A 24,094-nucleotide genomic window follows, 5' to 3' on the forward strand; every position below is an offset into this window, starting at 1 on the left:
CGGTGTCAACTCAAATTCGAATCGGTGTGCAGTAGACGGGCTATCCGAGCATCCGAGCACACCGAGTCGGATTTCCCGGACCTGGCTAGCCTTTTTTTTACGTCAATGCAAAGAGCGATCTCAAATTTTGCACCCAGTGCGGCGTTCGTTCCGGGTTAGTATGGTCCATCTGACCCTTCCTCCTTATTACATTCCTTGCACGTCATCAGGAAGTAGGAAATCCCTGAAATCTACACGCTCCTGAGTCGCCGAGCCTCATCTCTTGCGAAACACAATTAAACCCATATGGACTATCAACTCGGTATACAAGTAGTCATATGTATACTTTTATTTAGGAGACTTGCTTCACTGGATTGCAATGCATGTGTGTCGGAATTGAATGGTGGCTGGTAAGTGTTTTGGAACGGGAAGTATTTAGCTAGGATATTGCACTGTGTTAAAATGTGGTAGCCAACCGTTCTCACAACTGCATGTCTTTGAAACCCAATAACATACCTACATTCATTAGAGATACTAAGCGAGTATACTAGTCCCGAATTCCGCGAAACGCGAGCGAGCGTTGTGGAAGAAGATTGCCCTTGACACCCGTCCTGTCAAAATAATGTGGAAATAATGTGGAACAACAATGACAAGCAATAGACGCGTAAATACATACCAGATACAAGTTATTTGTTTATAATATTAGACACTACTGCTGAAATGTGCTGAATCAACTGAGAAACATATCGCTATGAGTTAACGATATGCAATTTCGCGGACACACATATTCCATGGCAAACATCATTGTCCATGAAGACATGACTTGTTCTAAATTAAGGTTCATCCAAGGACATCATTTCGAATTTCTCCGACCAGACAGTAATTTTTCCAAATTGAAAATAAGCTACTCTTCACATAACTCATCAGGCGGCAATGTTTGTAAGCACACTACAACACACTGTAAGCATATCCATTATGCTCAACGATGCCTCCTGGTGGTTGTTTTGCCGAGTTGAATGACCTGAAATAAAACTAGTGCCGTCGCGATACAACTTCTAAACTCAGGCCTACTGTCATATATTTTCTCTAAGGCATGTTCAGGTTTAGGAGATTCTCACACCTCAGTGTTGAGGTCCACTTGGGCTACTGGTGGGGTACCTTTCCTTCCTCAGCGTGCATACATTACCGGCTAGAGACCGCAAAAGTCTCCTCGCAAATCCTCTGAATAGAAATGTGCTTCAAGTTACTGTACTGGTTTGTTTTATTGTTATTTCTGGACGACTGATAGTCAAAATAGGCCTATACTCATTGCATGCTACTTTGAGGAGGGTTTGCTGACTGTTTATTTTCTGAAACCCTGCTGCTTAATTTGCCAACTGTGCCAAGATGTTGTGTACCTCCTCTTACCTATGAGAGATAACAGTGGAAATGGGAGAACTGCTAGGTATAAACAAATTCCTCAAATGCTCAGATATCACTATCTATGTCACAACTTTATGCAGGTCAAATGCAGATAAAAGTTTGACAGACGAAGGTCCTTGCAACATCGATATCTGGGATGATTCGTCATTGTCACATCGCCAATTCATCCAGCAGTAGGTATTTTCTACAATTTTGCCATTGCATTCTTTCTCTGGAATGTACACAATCTATAACTTTCTCATGCCTTCTATTCTATTCCTAGATACGCATATTCCAAACCAGTCATTCTTAGAGGTCTTTCTGATAATACGGTACGTGTGAATCGATTTATAAGGCATTGTCTACCTAGACCAATTCGATTTCAATTCAGGAAGTGAATTCCCAATAAAAATTAAAAAAGCTTTCCCATTTGCAATCATTGATTTGTTCTTTCAAATTAATTCCTGAATACGCTATGAAAATCAAAACGTCACAATCTGCAGAATATAAACTAAACTGGAGACACGTCATTATTGGACACAGACATCAGCGTTATGATTGCTAGCCAACAATATCTCAGCGTGGTAGCTTTAACGGTAAATTCCTCAACTTCAACCTTAACCGTTCCTTAGCTTTACGCTCAGATTTACCTTTGCTTGCAATCATAACGGTAACGTCTCTGAAAATGACGAATGTCTCCAGTTATGTTTACATTCTGCAATTTGTGACGTAACACAGACTTTGACTTATTAACAATTCAACTGACCCCAGTCCTGATTTAGGCTACATTATGCTACTCACACAGTGAACCTTACAGAGACAGAAATATATCATCATGTCTGTGAGAGCAACGCATGTCAGTGAGTAGTCCGATATAACTCTTGCGGTCTTTGTTATCTGTCAGTGCAATATAGTGTAACGACCCCGTGGATAAGTCTGTTGCTGCTGTAGCTAGTGCGGACAGTTTGTAAGTGAAAGGTCGTGAGTTCAATACCCGCTTAGGGGAAGCTACTCTACCCGCCGTTTGCTACAATATTCTTTTCATTCATTTGTCATGGCATCATCTCAGGAGGACAAGTTTTGTCAATGATTAATATTATATTCATTAATTTAATATTTAAAAAAAAAAAAACGTAAAAAAAAAAAAAAAAAGTACTGTCACTGCGAAACTACAACTGTCATTAGAGCTTTGTGACCAGGGCAACACACAACACAACCATCAGTCTAGCACGACTTTCTGATAAAAGTACCTTATCTTGGTTTCAGAAATTCCAGCTCCTGTGCTCCAAGTCCAGCTTGCTTCAAGAGTATGGAGACCGGATGGTTAGGCTCAGCACAGCCAACACGTACTCCTATAGGAAAGGTACGTCCACTCACTTAATCACACGTACACACCCTGCACTGCACAGGAGGAGTGAGAGAGATCTGTTCCCTTTCTATTTGTTTTTTCAATTCTGTTATGGATGTGGATGATCAAATCAAATGTTATTTATCATGTACACCGCATACAGCTGTAATTGACATAGTGAAATGCTTTGATAAAGTTGCCTTGATTTTCTTCTTCTTCTTGAGTACAGGAAAATAGACGATTAGTTGTGTCAGGGACAAGATGAGTTTTCACATCCCTAATGCAAAGGTACTATTGTTGATTCAATGTGCTTTACTGGGATTTTACTCAATATCTTCTATACATTTCAGTCGATGTCCCATTTGAGGAGTTCGTGGACTTGCTGCTGAGGCCCCAGTCTTTGGACACACTTGGCAGTGGTGAGTTTAGGTTCCAGAACACATCCCAGTGCATGAGCACTCAGCAGTGAAGGTATTTGGACAGATCAAATCATATGATGTCCAAATTAAGCATTCTGTTTAGTCTTTGGTCGCATAGCCTTTGCATGCAATAACTGCCTGAAGTCTGCAACTCATTGACCCCACCAGACGCTGGGTATCTTCTCTGATGATGCTCTGCCAGGCCTGTACTGCAGCCATCTTCAGTTGTTGTTTGTTTTGAGGTCTTTTTGCTGTTTGTGTTATCTTCAGCAAATTAAATGCATGTCCAATTGGATTTAAATCTGGAGATTGACTTGGCCAGTCAATAACCTTCCGCTTTTTGGCTCTGAAAAACCTAGTTGCTACGACAGCACCACCTCTTCTCATTGTTCTAGCACATGAAACCCTTCTCTTCCTCATCCTGTGTCTCACCCAGTCTTTCTTTGGCAGACACTCTGTATTTCTTTGGAGACAACAACTTCACAGAGTGGAACTCCTTGTTTGAGAACTACAAGGCACCACGCTACATGCTGCCTCACACCACTGGGGCCTACAGCTTCGGTATCGCAGGTCAGTGGGGTCGATCAGTCGCCAGGGTCAAGAGTCTATGAATATCAGAATCATAGGCTGTAGTTCCAGTGAAGCATGTTTTCATCTTTTGGCACTGCACTCCAAAGGTTTGGATTTGAATTCAAACAATTACTATGAGGTTAAAGTAGACATTTTCAGCTTTTATTTAATTGTATTTGTGTACATATTGGTGTCACCATTCAGAAATAACAACACTTTTTATATGTATATGTACACAAATTGGTCATGGACAAGTCTTGGAAAAGTTTTGTGAAATTGTGACATTTGTGAAGATACAGTACAGTATGTACAGTATGAACCCTGTGGAAGGAGATGTTCCTGACCAGGTATCCTTGTCGGGTCTGATGTGCAGGAAAAACTCCTGGCTCTCGGGTGGATTGGGTGTTATCCTCCTGAAAATTTATGTTTTTTGTTTAATCCACCTACCTGTCCAGGTCCAGGAACAGGGGTACCCTTCCACTGGCATGGCCCTGGCTACTCCGAGGTCATTTATGGCAGAAAGGTACATCAACGTCTCCAGGCCCAGAGTCAGCCGTTATTAGGCCATGATTGATCCAGCACAATGGAGAGATTATGCACACAGGTGCATACTGTATGCCGCCGTCGCTCCTGAAGTTGCACAGCGCGTCCTCCGTATAGTCCAAGTGATAAAGACAAAGTCAACAGTGGCTGATCTGCTGAGCCAGCAGGCCAATATGCACTCTCTCTTCTCTGAGGTTGACAAGCTTGTGCGCATCTAAGCCTAACTGTAACCATCCCCACGTCGAACGCAAGTGCGAAAAAACCATATACGGTTTTACCTGTAACAACCCGTTTTCAATCATAGTAGTTCAGAATAGTGGTTCAACATCAGTAAAAATGTGAAGATGGTTATTGTTTGTCCCAGATCTGACTGTTTTATTTAAACAGGTGTGTTTGATTCCATGTTTGCATTGTAATGAGCCCGTCCTCCGATTTATACGTCCACCAGCCTCCCCTGTTTACTTTCCGTTTAATTTAACTCAATTACCAGAGTGTCAACCTCCCTCTCTCATACAGTACATTGTAAACTTTCAAACAAGTTTCTAGTCAATATTGATGGGGAGGATCAAGGTATCCATTTGTTGAGATGCCATTCTCTGTGCAACCCCTCCAGCGCTGGTTCCTGTACCCCCCAGACAAGGACCCCCATTTCCACCCCAACCACACCACTTTGTCCTGGGTCACAGACAAGTACCCCTCCCTGTTTGAGGAGGAGAGGCCCCTGGAGTGCACCATCCGCCCAGGAGAGGTATGACAACTGTTAAAATGCCAACCTACAGACCTTTGAGGGCTAAAAAGACGAACTCCAGTGAAATAATTTGTCCCATCTTATTAGTGATCTAATATACAAATATTCTGATGTGGAAACAATGCATTTATGTCCAAATTATTTATATTTAGTTTTGGCTTTTAAATGAATTATGTATAGCCAATTATACTTGGAAGAAAATAACTTATAAATGCCTCACAAGCTTAGTTCAACTGTCTTGCATCCATAGCTCAGTCTATGAAATTGAGAATGGTTACATTTCTCCAGCCCCATCCCTCAGCTGTTTACCAAAACAGTAATTTCCCTCGAAACACAGATGTCGATTCGCACTGGATTAGTATTACCAGAGGAGTTTGCTGAAAAACTGTAGGTCTTTTAATAATAATAATAATAATAATATTTTATTTGTAAGCACTTTTCATTACACCCAAATACGCTTTACATAATAAAAACAGAAGATGAAGAAAAAAAAAAAATCTAAATAGAAAATCACATAAAGAAGATCAGCTAAAAATAAAGATACAAAAACCGTAGGGCAAAATAAGTGTTTTGGCTCCGAATTAGGGACTAACATACAGACAGGCTCAGTAACAATTACAATTACCTGGCCTTTTAAGACTAATCCAATCCGAATAGCACTTTAGTATACTTTATTTATAATGCGCCCTGTAGGCCATTTGTTAACCACAATTATTATGAGTGGTGGAAGTAACAAATTAAATGTTAAATAAATAATATAATATAATATTTATATAAATAAAATTGCAATTTAATGAAATAATTATTGATTTACAACTGGTTTGATGAATTCACTACCAAAATAAATAAATTGGTGTCAATTTGATAAAAAAAACTAATTATATAACTAACAATACTTTTATTTAATCACCTTAGACTTCAATGCAAGTGCATTTGATTTGACACCTTGCAATTTCATTCTCCATCACTTTTAACAATTTCATGCCCTCTTTATCTTAAATTCTCCACCACTTTCATGAAATCAAAATGACAGGAAAATCAAATGCACTTGAATTGAATGGCAATGTGAAATTCGATTAAAGTTAGGTCGTAATAGTAATGTAATAGTTCTGTTTTATCAAACCAACAGAATTTAATTCAATTAGATATGCCACAAATAAATCACCCAGGACACAATGTTACAGTTTGCTGTAGTCCTAAATCTAAATTAATTGAAATCGTTGATGTAGTGTGATAACATTGGATGAGGCCTAAGGCTTTCGTTCTGTCTTTTCTGACAGGTGCTGTATTTCCCCGACCGTTGGTGGCACGCTACACTCAACTTGGATACCAGTGTCTTCATCTCCACATTCCTGGGTTGACCCCATGACCATTCTGGTCCAGAGACCGACTAAAAATCAATTTGCTATGAAAGTTTGTACATCACAAACTGCAGAATGTAAACATAACTGGAGACATTTGTCATTTTTGGAGACTGGTGTCACCGTTACGATTGCTAGCTGAAGTAAATCTAAGGATTTGCTAACGAACCGTAAATATGTTCTGATTTTGGTTTACTAAGCTTGCCGGTAAGGTAAATGGAGCCAATTACTGGAATTTACAGTCAATTTCCTACCTGCAGACTATTTTTTGCGAGCGTCCTAACAACGACGCCTGTATCCAAAAATGACACGTGTCACCAGTTTTGTTTACATTCTGCAGTTTGTGACATACAGACATTCATAGCATATTAGGATTATCCAAGCACTAAAGGCACAATTCCAATACTTAAAAAATGCATCCTTCCATTATCCATTCCTTGAAGTAATCTGTTATCAGACATTAGTTTGTACAAATCCAGTCATGTCAGATGATTCCACAGCAGACATTATCATTATCAGCTGATACAGTTTTTTTTCATCCCGCTAAGCCTGACTAAAATATGTGCTGTCAAGACATTACCATGGTTACAATGAGTTTTAGCCTCGAACCAGTCACACCTATTCAACTAAACAATAACATCATAAATAATATAAATATATATATATATATAACATAAATCATCAACAATGCTATAAATAATGTTCATGTTTTCAGCATATTTCTTAGTTACATGATGGTGTGACTAGCTCAGGAGTTTTGAAGTTGAGGGGAAAGTATTTATTAAGTATGGCAATGAGCAATGAGTACGAAAAGTTTCTTTGTTCAGCTAGCCAGCTGGCTAAGCCATATAAAATGAAGCGGGTGCGGGGGATACAAAATGCCTCTAAAATTAACCAGTTACTATAGAAGCCAACAGATTTAATTTGGTTTTTATGTATTTTGTCGGACGCAGAAAATGTTTTGATGGAAAAGAAGTCATGCGCTGCAGGTCACGCTAGAATGACGTAGGTGTTGTATGACGATGGGGTAAAGCTTCTACCTTGAGCTCGCAGTGGCACATCTGGGGTTAAGCCCATTTTGGCAATAAAGTACTTGAAACTATGAATTAGCATGGCGTCTTCATAATCAATGCATAACACTGCAGCTTTTGGTTAAGTTGGAGCCTTTCTATAGTTATGAAAACACTTGGAGACGTGTGACTGTCCCATCCATCTCCTTACATGTCAAGCTGAGGTATGAATATATTTGAGAAGTTTCATCTAAGAAGTTTGACATGTTTTACGGTGTACGGTTAAGTCAAACAGAAGGTATGACTTCTAGAATGGTGGGGAGGGCAGTTAGATTGTCATTTTGCAGCCATGAGCACAATAACACACTTTTATTAGGCGATGCCAGCACTTGTGGAGGTGTTGAGTGTGACAGCGTGTACATTGTCCTAGGAAGTTTGGGTTGCAGATTCTGATTGGATTCCTAGGTCAGGTGATGGGCTCTGATTGGATTGCAATGTTTGGTAATGAGTTCTGACCAGTTGGAGAGCAGCTGAAAGAGAACGAGATGAAGAGAGATGGATGGAACAAATGAGAGGTAAAGATGACAGTCCAAGTGAAGGTAAGATCCAGGAGGGAATACTGTTTTACTTAAATGACCCAGGATGATTGTTCCTTCCTTTCTCCATCGCTCAGTAGTCCTCCACCCAGCCGTTCTCCATGATGAAAGCGTCGATGACCTCCTTCATGGCCAGGTTGGGGATCAGGTGGTCTTGTGTCAGAGGGCTGCGTGTCACTGGGTCAAAATGGCCAACTCGCTGCAAGGAAACCACAACACACTCAGGGTCCTCAGAGTCCCCACAACACACACTCAGGGTCCCAACAACACACACTCAGGGTCCTAACAGCACACACTCAGTGACTTAACTTTAACTTCATAGTATATGTTTGAGTGTAGAGCCAAAAGAAGACAAAATACTTGCTGGGAAAGTTGGAGGAGGGTTAAAATACTGTCCCGTTACTGATGCAGGGAACTGTATAGAGTAAATAATTTTACCTGTAAGTGTTCCTCAATGTCTTTGCGGTCGTATGTGATCCCACTGGGGGTGATGCAAGGCTCTCTCATCAACTCAAAGCTGATCTTTCCACAAAGGTAGTCTGGGATCTCCCGCTTCTGTCAACCAAACACAAACCTGTTGAGAATTCCTGTACTCACAATCTTCCGCTTACAAACCGGCCGCGCAAGCTACAACACCAAGAAAGTCAACTCCCTTGGCGGAGCTGCTAACGGTTGTAGTACAGTTGGTGCAACTACTGTACTGTAAGCAGAGTGGTAAAAATGAAAGTACTTTTTTTTTTTTTTTACTCAGTGATGAGAACTGTCAGTCGACCCAGATTGTGGTTAGTCGGGGACAGCCGTATTTATCTAATTGAATGATTGCACTGTTACACTAATGGGAAAAAACTGACAGAAAAAACTGACAGTAAAATACATTCTCTGCTGGCATTGATTAGTGTGGATGGCCTGGCGCTTGTAGTTAAAAATTGGTTTCACCTGTGGGCAAGGAATCTAAAGAAAATACCATCAGGAGGTCATGGAGAATATTGAGGACAATAGGGGCCAGTGGAGAATATTGAGGACAATATGGGCACTCACCTTCCTCTTTTCATCCACCTGAGAGAACAGCTCCTCCATGTCTGACAGGTATTTGTTCTGTAGAGAGAGGGGCACAAAAGTGTCCCTTGAGTAAGACTTTTCAATTAACAAAATAATGAGCTATTTGTAATCTTAATAAATACAATTGATTGAAGCAAATTATGAGCACAGTCAGCACACATAATCCAAATTGGGCTCTGAAGCATGCCATCATAATGTACTTTGTTACGTGAGCTTCCCACTGCTGTCATGACTACAGAGTCACTACCAATCTTCCGCCATAGATTGAAAACCCATCTCTTCAGGCTACATCTTAACAGTCCCTCCTAAAGACCTCTTCACCCCCACTACCCCCCTGTACAAAAATATCCTTCTTCTAGCATTGTGACTGCCAATGGCCCCTGGTCTGAGCATTGATTACTTTATCTTATGATGACTGATGGATAGATGATTCACTTACTTAAACAAATGTATTTGCTGTAAGTCGCTTTGGATAAAGGCGTCTGCTAAATGCCATAAATGTAAATGCAAACATGTACATACATATAGCACACAATAATGTGCACAGTGAATAAAGAACCTTGCTTATGAAGTCCAGTTTGTCTTCTACCCAGATTACAATTACCATTCCACATTATTCTTACTAATTAAGAACAGATTCCTCATCAAATTAAGATGCCAGGTTGGAGAGGACTGGGAAGACGAGATGAAGGGAGGAGGACGTGAAGACAGGTTGATAGATAGATGAAAGGTAGCAAAACAATTGTTCATAATCATTCATTTACACTTACAGTATGCTATGCTATTAGGTAAGTATTTGTACAGTGAAGCATTTTTCTCTTCTTTTGGCTCTACACTAACTTTATTATTTAAGTGAGTTACGGGAGCAGAATTTCTGGTTGGTAACCCTAACTTTGGACTGGGTTCCTGTTTTAAATCTAACTTGTGTAGACTGGGTTCTTGGTTAGGAAGTCATGTGTTTGGACTGGGTTCTTGGTTAGGAACTCACGTGTTTGGACTGGACCTTGGTGAGGTTGTGTAGGCTTCTGCACTCCTCTGACTTGTCTTCTTGTTCATCTCTGCAGTCATCCAGTTCCCTAAATATTGGACCAGAAAGAGTCATTCAATCACTTGCACATTCTGAAAACCACCGTCAATAAAAGCTTTTCATTGGAGTTTACATTCAAAGATGAACTCCAGGTTTTTCCCCCTGAAAAACCCCCCAGCAAACCCAGCTGTGTTGTTGCAACCTAGTGACAACCTACTCCTTTTGGTGGAGGCAACCTTGTCAGAAGAATAAAATACTCATTAAATGCGTAACAACATAAGTGTGTAGTCTTTTGACGAACAGGAGACCAGGAATCAACCATGGGCAAAGTTATCATTAGGTAGTCAATGTAGGACTTCCAAAGGTGGTAACAATGTGAACCAGTTGTTTCATGGAGATGGGAACTGCAGCCTCGTTGCCATCTCTATCAGAAAGTAGGTTGGCCATCCCTCTGTATGAGGAGAAAACAGCATTGCCTTCTGTTTATTTATGAAGCCTTTTTACAAAGACTTCCAATCTACATCACTCCTAAATTATAGAATCACTAGTTATTACACCGTACCACAGGAGTGGTTAGTTCGAGGTCCCTTATGTTTCCACTGATCTTGGAAAAACCAGTATGGTCCGAAAAAGTGGAACGAACTCGATACTGAAACTAGACTCTCTAGTACCACTTGGACCATTCATTGGCGAGGTTTCGCAGGCCACTATTTGAGTTTTGCTGAGCTAGTCCACTCTATTCAAATGCACAATGACAGATAATTTTCAAGCATTTACCAAAGTTATGTAGATAGCTGGTTACTTGTGTTAACACTCTAGTTTGAAGCTAATCTGGCGTATCTCCAAATCACGTTGTTCTCATGCCTGATCTGGAGAAATGATTAGCCGATTCCGCTTGGATGAAGCACTGGTTGCCAGAGGTCACATTTTCATTAGCTGTGAGCAGAAGTGATGCAACAACCCCCTCCCCTTTTTTCGTTACTCTTGGAAAGAGCAAATTAGTCAGTGTTAGCCAATAACTGCTAGCAAGCTATATTTTGGAAAATGGTCATTGCTAAAGGGGTTTTATTTTTCCTGGAATTATAATTTCGATGTTGGAACACTACCCATGTGGGGATCAGTGAAAATGATTAGGTCTAACATAAAAAACTTGAACTATCCCTTTAACAGAGGGTAGTCATTAGGTTATGTTCGCACCAACTTCACTCCAGCCTCACCACAGCCTAACTTCAAAGTTGCAGTGACGTAATGTGTTTGCTGCGCAAAAAACTATTCTGGCGAAAACATGATGACCGTGACATCATAAACATGCAGGCTACTACTAGAGTCACAATAACGACTTGGCCTATGAGGTTATGATGATGCCAGGGTGGGTTAGGGCACAGAGAAGATCGCTCACCTCTCTTTCTCTGCGAGGATGAGTTTAGTGAGATAGTCATGTAGCTCGTTCTCTTGGTTAATGCGCTTCTCTTCAATGCTGTTCCAGCGTTTCTTCTTAGCTATCCGGAGAGCGCTAGGAATGTCATCGCCAAAATTCAACCGCTGCTCTTTCGCCAGGTTATAGGCTAGCAACAAAAAGAGGAGCAAACATTATTATTATTATACAATTAAGATTTATCAATGGTCGAAGGCTGTCCTTTCATGTGTGCGGTTTAACATTTGCTTACATTGGCTGCTGTTGGACATTGGGAGGTTAGATCACTCTAAAGGACACATTTGGATTTGTTCAACGAAATCTCTATTTTTTTATGGAAATGTCATGCAGCAGAAATCTCATGTAAGGCTATGTAGCTTGTAATGCGTTTCTATATGCATTTGTAAATAGTAAGACCATTGTAATGAGAAGAGGAGTGTTCAGCACACACATACCACCAAATGAAAAAGTTGGGGGAAAAGCTTAGTCTGGAGCCCTGAATTAGCACAGCTGCTAACAAAGAGGATGTTGACTGAATAAGAGTTATTCGGCATAAGGAGTCACACAGGAAGATATTTTTTGCCAATCATTCACTTCACCAGTTAACATGGCTGGCTAGTATCCAACGATTTTTAGAGTCAGACGTTCTAGCTTTGTGGGCAGCGTGGGTGAGTAGTTCCAATCAACATGTCAACAGCACGGAGCATGACACGGTTTGTCGACTTTGCTAACGTTCGTCTTGGAGAGAAGGAGAGCCGGAATAAACCATTATTGGAAATAACAGTGTGTGGCGACATTAAAGTGCAGGACGTATTCTAACAGTGTGTTTTAAGACTGCATTTCACAGTGCAAAAATCCAATATCGGTCAGGCACTAATCATGATACTTGACCTGGTATTGTATCGTGGGTAAAACACTCTGGACCCTATCATAGAAATCCTAATGCCCATATTAGGACACCAGCGCCCACCTCTCTGCAGGTTGCCGATGGCCTCGTCATAGCTCTCCATCTCCAGGTGGCACTGACCCAGAAAGAAGTGGGCCTTGACTGACTGGCTGTCCAGCTCCAGGGCGTGTTTACAGTCGGCCAGGGCTGGGTCATGCTGCTGCAGCTTCAGATAGCACAGGGCCCGGTTGGTGTAGTACACCGGCACCAGGGGGTTGCGGACCTGAAATGAAACACAGGAACGGCAGCATGTGATGTGCAAAAGCAAATCAAAAGAGATTCCATGATCACTTTTAGACAAGTAATTGTTTGATTTCAAATCCAAACTGTTGGAGCATAGAGCAAGAAGAAGCCAAAATGCTTCCTCTTTCCAATACTTATGGAGGGCACTGTATATAATTAAAGCACCTCTGCTACACCTGTCACATGCCACCCTCTTTATTTTTTCCACTTCCAAAACCCTGATCCTTACTATGGCTTTGCTGTAGCACGTGGCTGCCTCTTGGTACTTGCGGCCGAGGAAGAGGCGGTTGCCCTGCTCCTTCAGTTCCTGCGCTGAGGCACTCTTCTCAGGGCTGCCCTCCATACTGACATTTCCTTATATCACACTGGAAAAGAAAATACAATTGTACTCCATGCGAACTTCCACGGCGTCAATAGAGAGCCGAAGTCTCCACCCCCGTTACCAGCAGTGAGAATTTATACAGATGCTTCATCGAGGCTTTGTACCATCAATGATTTCACTTAAATACAAAGACTCGACTGTACGAAACTTCCCTGGTGTTACTAATGACATATCAACCTTACTGGAAAGCATTAAAGGATATAGTGTTTTCATACAAATGAAAATGGTACAAGACTGTGTACAAAAATAGCACTACAAACGACATATTCCAAGACCAAACACTGGCGCATAGGAGACAAACCTGAACCTGTGTCTGTTTTATAACTTGAAATACGATGATTCTGGTCTAAAAATAACAATACAATGTTATTATTATAAATATTACAAATACATTTTGTAACGCATGTATTGTCAGGCTTGACTGACACTGGTGAAGGCCACAACATTATTGGCCCGGGAGCGTGATTTTAACCAAACCCTGATAATACAGGTTGGAAATCCAGCTAGTAAGGAACAAAGAGGGCAGACATGCACTTCTGGAACCAAAAATAAAAGGGTCGGAGCCGACATCGGCTCTCGAAACCATCCAATACAAGCTGCCACTAGCTATTCCAAGAGAATCAGTCATGGTAGGGAACACCTCCCTCTGCAGGTGAGAACATAACACATCTGTTTGGACTGATTGTTTCACAACAGGAGTTTGTCTCAATGTATATCAGTTACTAGCTTAATGACAGGGCTCTGAAGTTGAACAGTCTCTGTTAAGCTAGTGTTATCTTGCTCGCATACATCACTGCTTGTGAACGTACTGCTCAATGCTGTCGGCGAGTGGTGTGTTTCTATGAGCGCGTCTCCACCCGGAGTCCACTAGTTGTTTCGAAAACGAGATATCTCATAACATCGGGACCAGTAATACACCACCGCCACAGCAAAAACGGATCAAACATCTCAAAAAGTATTTAGACTTCATTTCAACTTTCCGCAAGAAGGAACAACACAAGAAAGTAGGATATCTTGAAGCAGGTTTTTATTCAGCGATAGAGTGCAGCGGTGTTTTTTTTTTTATCTTTTCGTCTAGTATGTGTGTGTGTGTGTGTGTGTTAGCCTTGACAGCTAAGGCATAGAGTGCATTTGCAAATGCGTTGCAAATGGGAGGCAAGTTAGCTAGCTACATAACATCAGAAATAGCAGCTCATTAGTTATCTAGAATCCAACTTACCGTTTTGTTGCCCTCCTTTGGAGCCCTCTCTTCTGTCTTTTTGTTTGGGGAAAGGACGAGGTCTTTAATTTGGCCTCTGTTATTATCGCCGTATGAACGTTGTATATGTATATTGGATAGAAATGTAGCTACGGATAACCAACTATGTAGCAAATCGTAGCGCTATTCTCAGGTATATCATTTATTGTTGTTGTAATCGGCTAATATCTAGCTAGCAGCATCGAGGCAGGTCTAATGTTTTGGTGTCAGTGATGCATCTGCGCTCCGTCAACGACAATAGTGGAGCTCCGCCCACCTAACGTGTATGTAAATGAGCATTTAATATGAGAAAATATCATCTTATTGAGAACAACCCACACATAATGTCAATATTTACATTTGAAAAGGGTCTAGTTAAATGGGAAACAAAAGCATATATAATTATGTCTTTTGTAAGAAATACGTTTCACATAATAATCATAACATGCTCATCCATTTGATAGTTAAATGGATAAAATATCTGTAAGGTAAGGTAAAAAGCATTTTACAGCGTCCAATATATAAGTTAGCGGATGAAAAAAAGGTAGGGCCTAAACTGATATTTGTAATGTGAGTGTAACATGGATTTCTTTTTATATTGTTGTGGGAATACATTTAGCAGCCAAATATTAAAAATTTCACATCAGTTTTGCAACACTGAACGTTTCTTCGGCTGTCTCATTAGTAACATTACACTTTACCAGCATATTCTGAAGTCTCAAATAAAAGCTGACAATCTGTACTTTCACCTCATATTAATTGTTTGTCAAATCCAAACTTTTGGAGTACAGAGCCAAAAGAAGAAATGTTTCACTGTCCAAATATTTACAGAGGGCACTGTATGTAATGGTAACAACTTGTCTTGGGTCACCTTAGATCAGTGGAGTAGTCAGATAATAATAACCACAACAAAAAATGCTATTGTTTGTCAATAGCAAAGAGGAATGTTTATTCCAGCATACAGAAATTGCACATTTCACTTTGTTGCTTTGAATGCTGATAATTATTGAGAGATTTAACAACTTTTATTTCTAAATGCTGCCATTGTCCCACTCAATGAACATGGCTCGATGTAAGCTCTCTGATTGGTTGAGGTCATCAGTAATTGTCGTCACCACATATGACGCTAGAGTGGACATGATGTTCCCATTTTCAGCACTACTCAGCCATTAATATCTATGCCTTGTCTCCTTCAAATTATTTATGGGGTAGGATAAAAGTGGAAGTGGACAAGCATAGGAAACGAGGAGTTGCGAAATGCTTTGGGAAGCACCTTCTGGCTGTATGAATCAAACAACACCTTCTGGCTGTATGAATCAAACAGACTTTGTTTATTATAGGCCAAACGCTGCCAAATGGGGACGGGCATTTGATGTTCAAAATGACATGTTGTAGAACCAATCAGATGATGTTTTAAAAACCTGCCTTTGCGCCGCTCAAGTTTTCAGTTGGAGGGAGGAGTTTCCTTCGGCTCAGAGACCACTGATTGAAGCCTCCCAGTTTGAGGGTTGGAGCCAGTCACGTTTCAGATGTATTTTCCTTCTGTATAGCCATTTTCTCAACTAAGTTGTATAGATGTTGTGCGGCAAGACACAGCGGCTGTAGACAGTAACTACAGTGCAGATATTGAATCCAGGTGAATGGTACAACTGTTCAGAATGATTAACAAGGTCATTTCCTCCAAACCTCCTGCCCGGCAATATAGGTGGCTCTGACATTGAGGGCGTCGTCGAGCAGAACGAAGTCTGTAAGATGATAGAGGGGCAAACATTTTGGAGCTACATAACCATACACACATTATTACATTTCAAATGGCGTACAAACACAGGAAAAACACTCAGACAAAACATTTCAGACTACTGTTACCATACACTCTATAGTAATAATAATAATAATTAAAGCCGCAAGCAGCAATTAACAGGGTCTAAGCCTCATGGCAAGGTCACAGGATCAAACAGCTGTCTGATAATGGCCTTGGCGATGTCTAGTAGCAATGAGAAGAAAATAGAAGAAGAAGAAAAAAATTAGGTATGACGAACAGTTGTGTGTTACTTCGCAAGCACACTAATAAACACAGGTAAGGCAGTTCAGCACCACATGCTACTCGGCAAACACTTCACCCAAATAAATAGCACCCCACCTGCATCTGAGCCATAGTTTAAAGTTCCTTTGTGTTGGCTAATGTCCAGGAGTTGAGCTGGGTGGAGCGATGCGGCCTCCAGAGCTTCTTCCACGCTACAGCCTGTGTGTACACACATACACACACACACCTTGTTTGCCAGGCCTTGCCACACCATCTCATTTAGCACATTGTGTTAAATAATATAATTGTTTTTCAGTTCACATTTAACAATAAACTGACAGAGCCTTCCAATACAGTCTGTACAAGGCAGAACCACACACACACACGCTCGCTCGCACGCACACACCCACCTGAGGCCTGTTTGAAGTGCCTGATACACATGTCCATCGTGGCAATACTGCCGCTGAGGGTCTTGGTGCCTGCAAGACATATTTCAATTTCTATGTCACACCAAAAGCCCAGCTCATTCAAACCCGCAATGCACTATTCAAATTGGACATTATGAACTATACCAGAACTAAGTTAAAGGGCAACCCAAGACACAAGAATGTCCCATTGAATATTATTGTACAACATCAATAAGTCACAACTTTACATGGTGTGATGGTTTGTTATAAATTCACACAAAGACACAAAAAGCACAAGACAAAAAACAATGGGTGATTGTGATTAAAAAAAGAAAAAAGAAACCTAAATAGAAGCACACTTCATCATATTGCAGAATACAGTCACAAAGCTACTGTGTGGGTAGAGGCAGTGTTGACAGCGACAGACGTCTGGGAGAACGTTAATAAGAGCACTGCTAGTTTGCATATCAAGGTACAGTAGGTCAGACCACCAACCAATACTTTCGTAAACCGAAGCACCCTGTGAGCTCCCAAAATTAGGACCATTAAAAATATCCTGCACGAGAGAACAGGTGTCTGTCTCTTTCCATCTCACAGTCATGCATCGAAAGTCAATTACACGCGGTGGATCAAATCGAAAGTTGTCGGTATAAATTCATGTTTGTAGACTAGGCCTACATTGTAGGCTTCTTGCTTCTTTCGTGAATTAACTTTGCTTTATTTGATAGCATAATTTAAAATCAGCCCACAGATTTGGGTTAGCTTGGAGCCAGTTTGAAGTCATGATAAACAGGAGAATGAGAGGCACATAGTTTGTGCGAGGTAGCCCATATACTGTTTGAATCCCGCCTACTGCTCAGTGCCATGGGGAAAATGCGGCTACACAGTTTTGTTTCCAAAAGATGCCCCATCATCCCGTCCCGTATCTCGCTATCTAGGGTTTGTTGCCTCTCGGGGGCGATGTTGTGGTGTTAATTTGATTCATTAGGAGCCCAGGGACAGTATTTCTGGCAAGCATCAATAATAAGCATAAAAAACTAATTTATTTTTGTAAATCCAAGGAACTATTGGCCCTCCGTCCCACAGAGTCTGGCGCCTATCCTGACCCAGTTAATATCTTAGTGAATATTTGGAGGGAACGCCAATAACGTCAGCACTGTCAGTAAATAATACCAACAGAAGGATGAATTTTTCATCATCTTCACATCTTGTGTCTGCCGCAGCAGTGGCATTGAGGTAGACCAGTGTTGCGATGGCAGTATGAACCTTTTAAAACACTGGCCTACTTTAATGGAGGCTCTGACCTGCAACATACGCATGAAACCCGTCAATCTTGATGACCTGCTGCCCCAAGGTGTGGTGTCCCGGAGGCAGGCCCATGGCTGTGATAGCATCAGTCACCAACACCAGACCTGGGGAACCACAACCAAATGTACAAGTTGTAACAATCAATTACACAGTTCACCATAAAGCCACACTCCACATTTCTGCATACCATTAAAGAGTGGGCCACTTACAAAAAACAAGGATTTACATTAGATGAGAAGGATATTGAAGCATACACAAAAACATTTTGAAATGACATCATTATAGCACATTCTTTAAACATTTGTAGAATTTCTCCAGTAGGCTGTGCACAGTAGTTCAGTTGGTAATCAGTGTAGATCCATGTCGGTTAACACTCTTACAAAGTAATTGTTCATAATTTAAACATGTGCAATTTCTAAGGTTTGCAACCAAATGCATAACAATCCATTCCAACGTAATGCAGCCATAGTTCCAGTGTTGTCTCTATGCATGCAGACCTGTAGGGTGCGCTCTGTGAGCGATGCGCAGGGCGGCGGGGTTGGTGTGGATGCCATCAGCGATCATGCCGTAGAACACAGTCCTGTCCCGGGGAACCTGGTCACTGGTCAGCAGTCCTACGATGCCCGGATCTCGATGGTGGAACTAAACCCCTCCATCATAATGGCAACAAAGAGAGACGTGAAATATTGTGAATGGATGGATGAGGAGGTTAACATGCCATACAAGTATACACTCACAGGGGATTGTTGCAAGTAGACATTTTTAAACCATCCCTTTAAACTAGCAGCATACTATCCTTTTAAACACATTCATGACATTACAGGGGTGTTGAATATGTTGACCTGTAGCCAAGTATGTGTGCCTTGCCCTAAACTGTTCTAAGCATGCCCTTTATCTCCAAATTTCTTTTTGTCAGGTGTCATCTAAAGTTTACTGTGTGATTCTGTAAAAATAGTTGTCAAGTCTATACAAAATTGCATGTCAAGTGTACTGTAGCAAAGTAGAAGTAAAGCCAACATACAACTGGTGGGAATAGCAGAGGACTCTGCAACACTCACAGGTAGCATTGCATTGAAGAGGTGTGTGATGAAGGAAGCTCCATGCTGCACCGCTTCTTCTGCTTGGGACAGATTGGCCACGGAGTGTCCTGAACATGAAACAGGTTAGACATTAATGTGGTTGGGATTGATGTGGTTTCATTTCAGTCCATTCAGGAGACACAGTGCCCTTCATAAGTATTGGAAAGACCAAGCATTGTGTCTTCTTTGAGCTCTACTCCAGCAGTTTGGATTTGACCCTAACCAAACAATTACTATGAGGTTAAAGTGGAGATTCTCAGGTTTAATTAAATGTTTCCTTTTTTTTTCCGGGGGGGGGGGGGGGGGGGGGGGGGAATTGGTTTGACAGGTGTTTCTGGTTAGTCAGGTGTATTCCGTCATTTGTGCAAGCATAAGATTTACACATCTGGGCATGTCAATGTCTAGTATTGATTCTAGGCTTTGCATTTCGCTATTTGCTATTGGTGTCTGTCAACATGAGATCCGAGATTACACTCTGTATAACTGCTGCTGCTAATACTCCTGATGTCCTTGCTGCTTGTGTATTTCTTGTTGCTTTAGTTTTGCTTGTGTGACATTGCTACGCTATGTAGCAGCTAGTTGCACCTTGCTACTACCTGCTTGCTAATGGCTGCTGCAATATTCTGTTTTGTTCACCCACCTCCACCCCTTTTCTCCACCTGATTGGTTCTGCTTTTCTACTGTATCTGTGAGGGGATTGTCAGATTGCATTGCTCCAAGACCAAATGTGTACCTATTTACATGTTCAATAAATAGTTGTTTACCAATTGAAAAAAATATTTCTCCTGACAGAGATCTCCTGACTGAAATGAAATAAATTCAGAATGAGAGCAAACATATATAGAATAAGTTCCAGCCTCATACACAAATTGGACCAATTATGGCTGGCAGTAAGCCCATATTTTTTGTAGTCTCCCAATAATACCCTTCCCGGTGCCCACCTAAAGACACTGTGATGCCCCTCTGTGCCAACTCTTGGACCACTGCATGGCTGTTGGCTAGCTCGGGGGCCAGTGTCACCATGGCAACATTGTCAAGGGACCCGTAGGTGTCCAGCAGATCTGCTATACCGCCTGACTGGAAAGTGCGCAGATACTGCTCTGGGTGTGCTCCCTTCTTCTCCAGACTGATGAAGGGACCCTCTAAGTGAACGCCTGGAGACAGAGCGGGGAAATGAAGAGATTAAGAAAGATGAGGGAAAAGGAAAATAGAAAATAGGAAAAAGATCTTAAGACAATGCTTAAAACGCAGAGGTTTAAGACAAAACACTAACATCATTTGGATGTGCCATCGCATTATTCTAAGAGGTCGAAAATGGTGTATTACTTTGTTGTAAAAAAAAGTGGCATTGCATAGTATCGTATTTTATAACCAAATATGATGTGCAGTTTAAAGTAAAATGTTTGAGAAAAACATACAGTAGGCTGACGTTAGGTCATTATTTTTGTTATCCCTCTTACGGGTAAGATAAGCACAAGGGTAAAATAACCCCTAGGGTAAAATAAGCCCTAGGGTAATCAGATTCTAGATATGTAGATCCTTACCAATGACCCCAGCTCCTTCCACTCCTCCATTGTGAGCTCGGACCTCGGGCAAGACCTGGAAAACAGGGCTTCAGTCAAACATATTATATGTTGTTGACATACAGGTGAAAGATGGGAGACATTGGTGAAGGACGGTACCTTATGGTAGATCATGGGAGGGGAGGTGACCAAGGTGGGACAGAAAGACGTTACACCATGCTCCAGTATCTTTTTTGCCACTAAGGCCACGCCTCCACTGACATCATCGGTTGCTTGTGAGAAGTCGATGCCATATCCTCCTGTGGGATATAGACAATGGTTGAGGTTGGTAACCTCTTATCCTTTAGCAACATGGTAGAGCTTCCTTGTTCAGCCATTGATGTCCTGACTTTTATTTGAAGGAAATACAAATATACAAACATTAAGGCAATAATAAATTATTTTGATGCAAATCAAAATTTTGCTGAGCATGGTACTAAAATTAAAATAAATAAAAACATTTGAGGTATTACGTAATCTGGCAAGGGACTCAAAAGAGAAACATTTATCAGCCTGCACATAGTAAGAATGTCTATTAATTTACATATTTTTTTTTTTTTCATATGAGATAGGGAGTCAAATAGAAAACATTGCTAAGATAATCATAATATTATTACAAAACTCTGAATTCATATACTCCAATAGAATACCAAAAGTTATGTAATTCCTTGACAGAGTAGGAAAGGTAGCCATAACAGTCAACAACCTTTCAAATGGACTGCCTTAGCTTTCGGGGGAATAGGGAATGAGAGGTAATTACTCCTCATTTACTCAGTGCTGGGTTACCGAAAGTGAAAAGTACTGAAAAGTTACCGTTTGGGCGTAAAGGATAAAAGGTCCTCATCTCAACAGTTGCAGATGAAGCTGTTGTGAAATCTTATGAGAAATGAAATTCCTTGACTGACAGGAGTGGCATACATGGTGTTCATCTGTGTGTGCCACCAGGTTCCTTACCAACTGTATAGATGCCTCTGGAATGGGACTAATCACTCTGAATACTGATACTGAATTATGGGTGGAGAAAAAACATACTGACTGTAAGGTACTTTCATGGCCTTGGTCTCTGCTCACCTCCACTTTGATACATCATATACTATGAATAAAGGTATGCGTTAGGAGTGTGCAGGGCAGAAACCCTGCTGTATTTCATCACCGAGTCGTTGGCCTTACCATTGATCTGAACATCGATGAAACCAGGAGCAATGATGCAGCCTTCACAGTTCACACACTTGTCTGCATAACCCTCCTCATCAAAGAACAGCTTCTCCGGGTCTAGGATTTTACCCTCACGGACCCACAGGTCCTCTCTGCAGCAAAGATAGGAAGTTCAGACTCATATACAGACACAAACAGTGCCCTGCGTAAGTATTTGGACAGTGAAGAATTTTTTCTTCAAATAAAAAGAGTACAGATTGTCAGCTTTTATTTGAGGGTATTCGTATAAATATTGGTTTCACCATCTGGAAACAACACATTTTATACATAGACCCCCTATTTCAGGGCACAAAATGTATTCGGACAATTGGCTTGATAGGTGTTTCTGATTAGTCAGGTGTGTTCTGTCACATCATTTGTACAGGCATAAGATATCTGTCATGGTCTAGCTAGTTTAAAGGCCCGTAGCCTTTCTGTCAGCTTGAACCAGTCTGGCCATTCTCCGTTGACCTCACTTATCAACAAGGCGTTTCCGTCCAAAGAACTGCCGCTCACTGGATGTTTTTTCTTTATTGTACCATTGTGAGTAAACTCTACAGACTGTTGTGCATGAAAATCCCAGGAGATCAGCAGTTAGAAATACTCAAACCAGCCCATCTGGCACATTTTTCCCCCATTCTGATGGTTGATGTGAACATCACCTGAAGCTGCTGGCCCATATCTGCAGGATTTTATGCATTGTGCTGCTGCCACAAGATTGGCTGATTAGATAATTGCATGAATGAGAAGGTGTACAGGTGTTCCTAATAAAGTGTTGTGTGTATATATTGCCCAGCAGTTAAATAGGGTGAAAATATGGTGAAATAGGGTGACTATGTATAAAAACTGTTTGTTGTTTCTAAATGGTGAATGATACTTTGACCTCATGTAATTTATTTTATTTCAAATCCAAAACTTTATAGTACAGAGCTAAAAGAAGAAAAAATGCTTTACTGTCCAAAGACTTACACTGTATGCTTTGCTTTTTCCCCCTTTCTATTGCAAGCTGGGGTGCAGTATGTTTGGGTATGCATATCACCGTGTGTGTGTGTGTGTGTGTGTACTGTACCTCTGCAGCTTGTGCTCTCTCAGTATTCTACAGTTGATAAACTGGGTGATTGGCCGCTCAGAAACAGACTTATTGGACGGCATCGTCCCCAGGACACCACGTCACCTCTCCCTGAGTGAAGACACTGGCACAGCTGATCTGGAATGAACAGACCAAGAGGCTTCAGAGCGGCATGGAAGAGCCCAGGCATTTTTACAGACAGCAATGCCACTTACTGACCAGTTAAAAATGCCACATTGTCATAAATCTGGATATCAAAGACAGGCACATTTTGAATCAGTAGACCTAGAACAGCCAGTCCCTAACAGACACACCACTATGAGAAACTATAATTCCACACCCATTTGACTTTGACCCCTAGTTATTTCATTCTAGATAAGATCTGATCACATGTTCTCCATGAAGATGTAAGAAATAAGACAAAAACAATAAAGTGTCCATACAATGCACAGGTTAGGTTCACACTATTTCGCTGTAATTAACCTGGAGTCACTCTGGCCCTTTGCTTTGCAAATTACGTCGTACACGTTTTTCCTACACACGAATACATTCTGAAAGTCTTAACAAACTTTTCATTGGGACCTTACTCCTTGAACATACCAAAACAAAACTAACGAGGTAGCTCTAGCTATAGAGGTAGCTGGAATATACATTTTTCGTGAAACATTTGAAGTGCTGTCAAAAAAGTTAACTGTCATTTTATTATAATTCCTACTGTATACTTGCCCCATAGAAAAATGCCACCTTTAACTGTCGCTGCCAGTGAGAATCAACAGCAAAGGAAGAGGATGTTATCATGTGAGGCTGCAGTCAGCTGATTACAACACGGATGCTGCGTGCACATAGACTGCGATACGGCGGAAGTCCATTCATTTCAATGGACGGATTGTTTCCTGCGAACAGCGCTTTGTCGTTCAAACAATTGACTGGTTGCATCTAAAAGTCCAAAATACGGTTTGAATAAAAGCTAACATTGTTGTTCCCCAGCTGGAGCGCCCACTCATCACACCATGCTAGCAGGGGGAAACAATCCGTTATTTGCCGGATCTCAATCATTTTGTCGCAGTCTATGTGCACATGGCGGCGTTGCGCTCGGTGTGTCACATCCGTTGTCACATCAAAGAAAACGTTGACATCTAAATGTAATGTTTACAAGCTCCAGACTTATC

General features: G+C 41.2%; 3 protein-coding genes across 6 annotated transcripts; 1 reads left to right on the forward strand and 2 right to left on the reverse strand.

Annotated features, from left to right (window-relative positions):
- The first annotated feature begins 232 nt into the window (after positions 1–232).
- On the forward strand, positions 233–6,427 carry jmjd8 (jumonji domain containing 8). 2 transcript variants are annotated; one of them, XM_083676789.1, is made up of 9 exons: positions 233–389; positions 1,482–1,574; positions 1,664–1,712; positions 2,647–2,743; positions 3,079–3,147; positions 3,598–3,717; positions 4,173–4,240; positions 4,874–5,008; positions 6,289–6,427. In XM_083676789.1, exons 1-9 carry the CDS (start codon positions 286–288, stop codon positions 6,367–6,369), a joined length of 816 nt encoding a protein of 271 aa, XP_083532915.1. In that variant the 5' UTR covers positions 233–285; the 3' UTR covers positions 6,370–6,427. The 2 variants fall into 2 exon arrangements, with proteins under 2 accessions (XP_083532915.1, XP_083532916.1); XM_083676790.1 differs by lacking the exons at positions 233–389; positions 1,664–1,712 and having other exon boundaries at positions 1,490–1,574.
- Positions 6,428–8,038: 1,611 nt separating this feature from the next.
- Positions 8,039–14,517, reverse strand: LOC310809503 (E3 ubiquitin-protein ligase CHIP-like). Its single transcript, XM_083676788.1, has 8 exons — positions 14,266–14,517; positions 12,894–13,029; positions 12,446–12,644; positions 11,461–11,626; positions 10,023–10,110; positions 9,014–9,070; positions 8,414–8,530; positions 8,039–8,174 (listed from the first exon to the last, which is right to left on the reverse strand). The coding sequence occupies exons 2-8, from the start codon at positions 13,005–13,007 to the stop codon at positions 8,049–8,051; spliced, it is 867 nt and encodes a 288-aa protein (XP_083532914.1). The 5' UTR covers positions 13,008–13,029; positions 14,266–14,517; the 3' UTR covers positions 8,039–8,048.
- A 690-nt stretch (positions 14,518–15,207) lies between these two features.
- On the reverse strand, positions 15,208–23,726 carry amdhd2 (amidohydrolase domain containing 2). 3 transcript variants are annotated; one of them, XM_083676777.1, is made up of 12 exons: positions 23,652–23,726; positions 22,926–23,063; positions 21,833–21,969; positions 20,783–20,922; positions 20,645–20,699; positions 20,042–20,254; positions 19,080–19,168; positions 18,519–18,663; positions 18,018–18,125; positions 16,717–16,785; positions 16,424–16,525; positions 15,208–16,028 (listed from the first exon to the last, which is right to left on the reverse strand). In XM_083676777.1, exons 2-12 carry the CDS (start codon positions 23,006–23,008, stop codon positions 15,955–15,957), a joined length of 1,215 nt encoding a protein of 404 aa, XP_083532903.1. In that variant the 5' UTR covers positions 23,009–23,063; positions 23,652–23,726; the 3' UTR covers positions 15,208–15,954. The 3 variants fall into 3 exon arrangements, with proteins under 3 accessions (XP_083532903.1, XP_083532904.1, XP_083532905.1); XM_083676779.1 differs by lacking the exon at positions 15,208–16,028 and adding an exon at positions 16,036–16,267; XM_083676778.1 differs by lacking the exon at positions 23,652–23,726 and having other exon boundaries at positions 22,926–23,640.
- Positions 23,727–24,094: the final 368 nt, after the last annotated feature.

The sequence above is a fragment of the Argentina silus genome (assembly GCF_951799395.1).
Source record: "Argentina silus genome assembly, chromosome: 9".
NCBI lineage: Eukaryota > Metazoa > Chordata > Actinopteri > Argentiniformes > Argentinidae > Argentina > Argentina silus.

Excerpts from the sequence above, each read along its gene's own strand:
- jmjd8 (XM_083676789.1), top strand. The coding sequence starts at position 286 with ATGGACTATCAACTCGGTATACAAGTAGTCATATGTATACTTTTATTT. Across the intron at positions 390-1,481 it reads TCGGAATTGAATGGTGGCTG|GTCAAATGCAGATAAAAGTT; the intron begins GTAAGTGTTTTG and ends AACTTTATGCAG. Across the intron at positions 2,744-3,078 it reads CACGTACTCCTATAGGAAAG|TCGATGTCCCATTTGAGGAG; the intron begins GTACGTCCACTC and ends TATACATTTCAG.
- LOC310809503 (XM_083676788.1), bottom strand. The coding sequence starts at position 13,007 with ATGGAGGGCAGCCCTGAGAAGAGTGCCTCAGCGCAGGAACTGAAGGAG. Across the intron at positions 12,645-12,893 it reads CGTGCTACAGCAAAGCCATA|GTCCGCAACCCCCTGGTGCC; the intron begins GTAAGGATCAGG and ends GTTTCATTTCAG. Across the intron at positions 9,071-10,022 it reads CCAAGGTCCAGTCCAAACAC|AACAAATACCTGTCAGACAT; the intron begins GTGAGTTCCTAA and ends CTCTCTCTACAG.
- amdhd2 (XM_083676777.1), bottom strand. The coding sequence starts at position 23,008 with ATGCCGTCCAATAAGTCTGTTTCTGAGCGGCCAATCACCCAGTTTATC. Across the intron at positions 18,126-18,518 it reads TCACAGAGCGCACCCTACAG|GTCTGGTGTTGGTGACTGAT; the intron begins GTCTGCATGCAT and ends GTGGTTCCCCAG. Across the intron at positions 16,526-16,716 it reads GCACTTCAAACAGGCCTCAG|GCTGTAGCGTGGAAGAAGCT; the intron begins GTGGGTGTGTGC and ends GTGTACACACAG.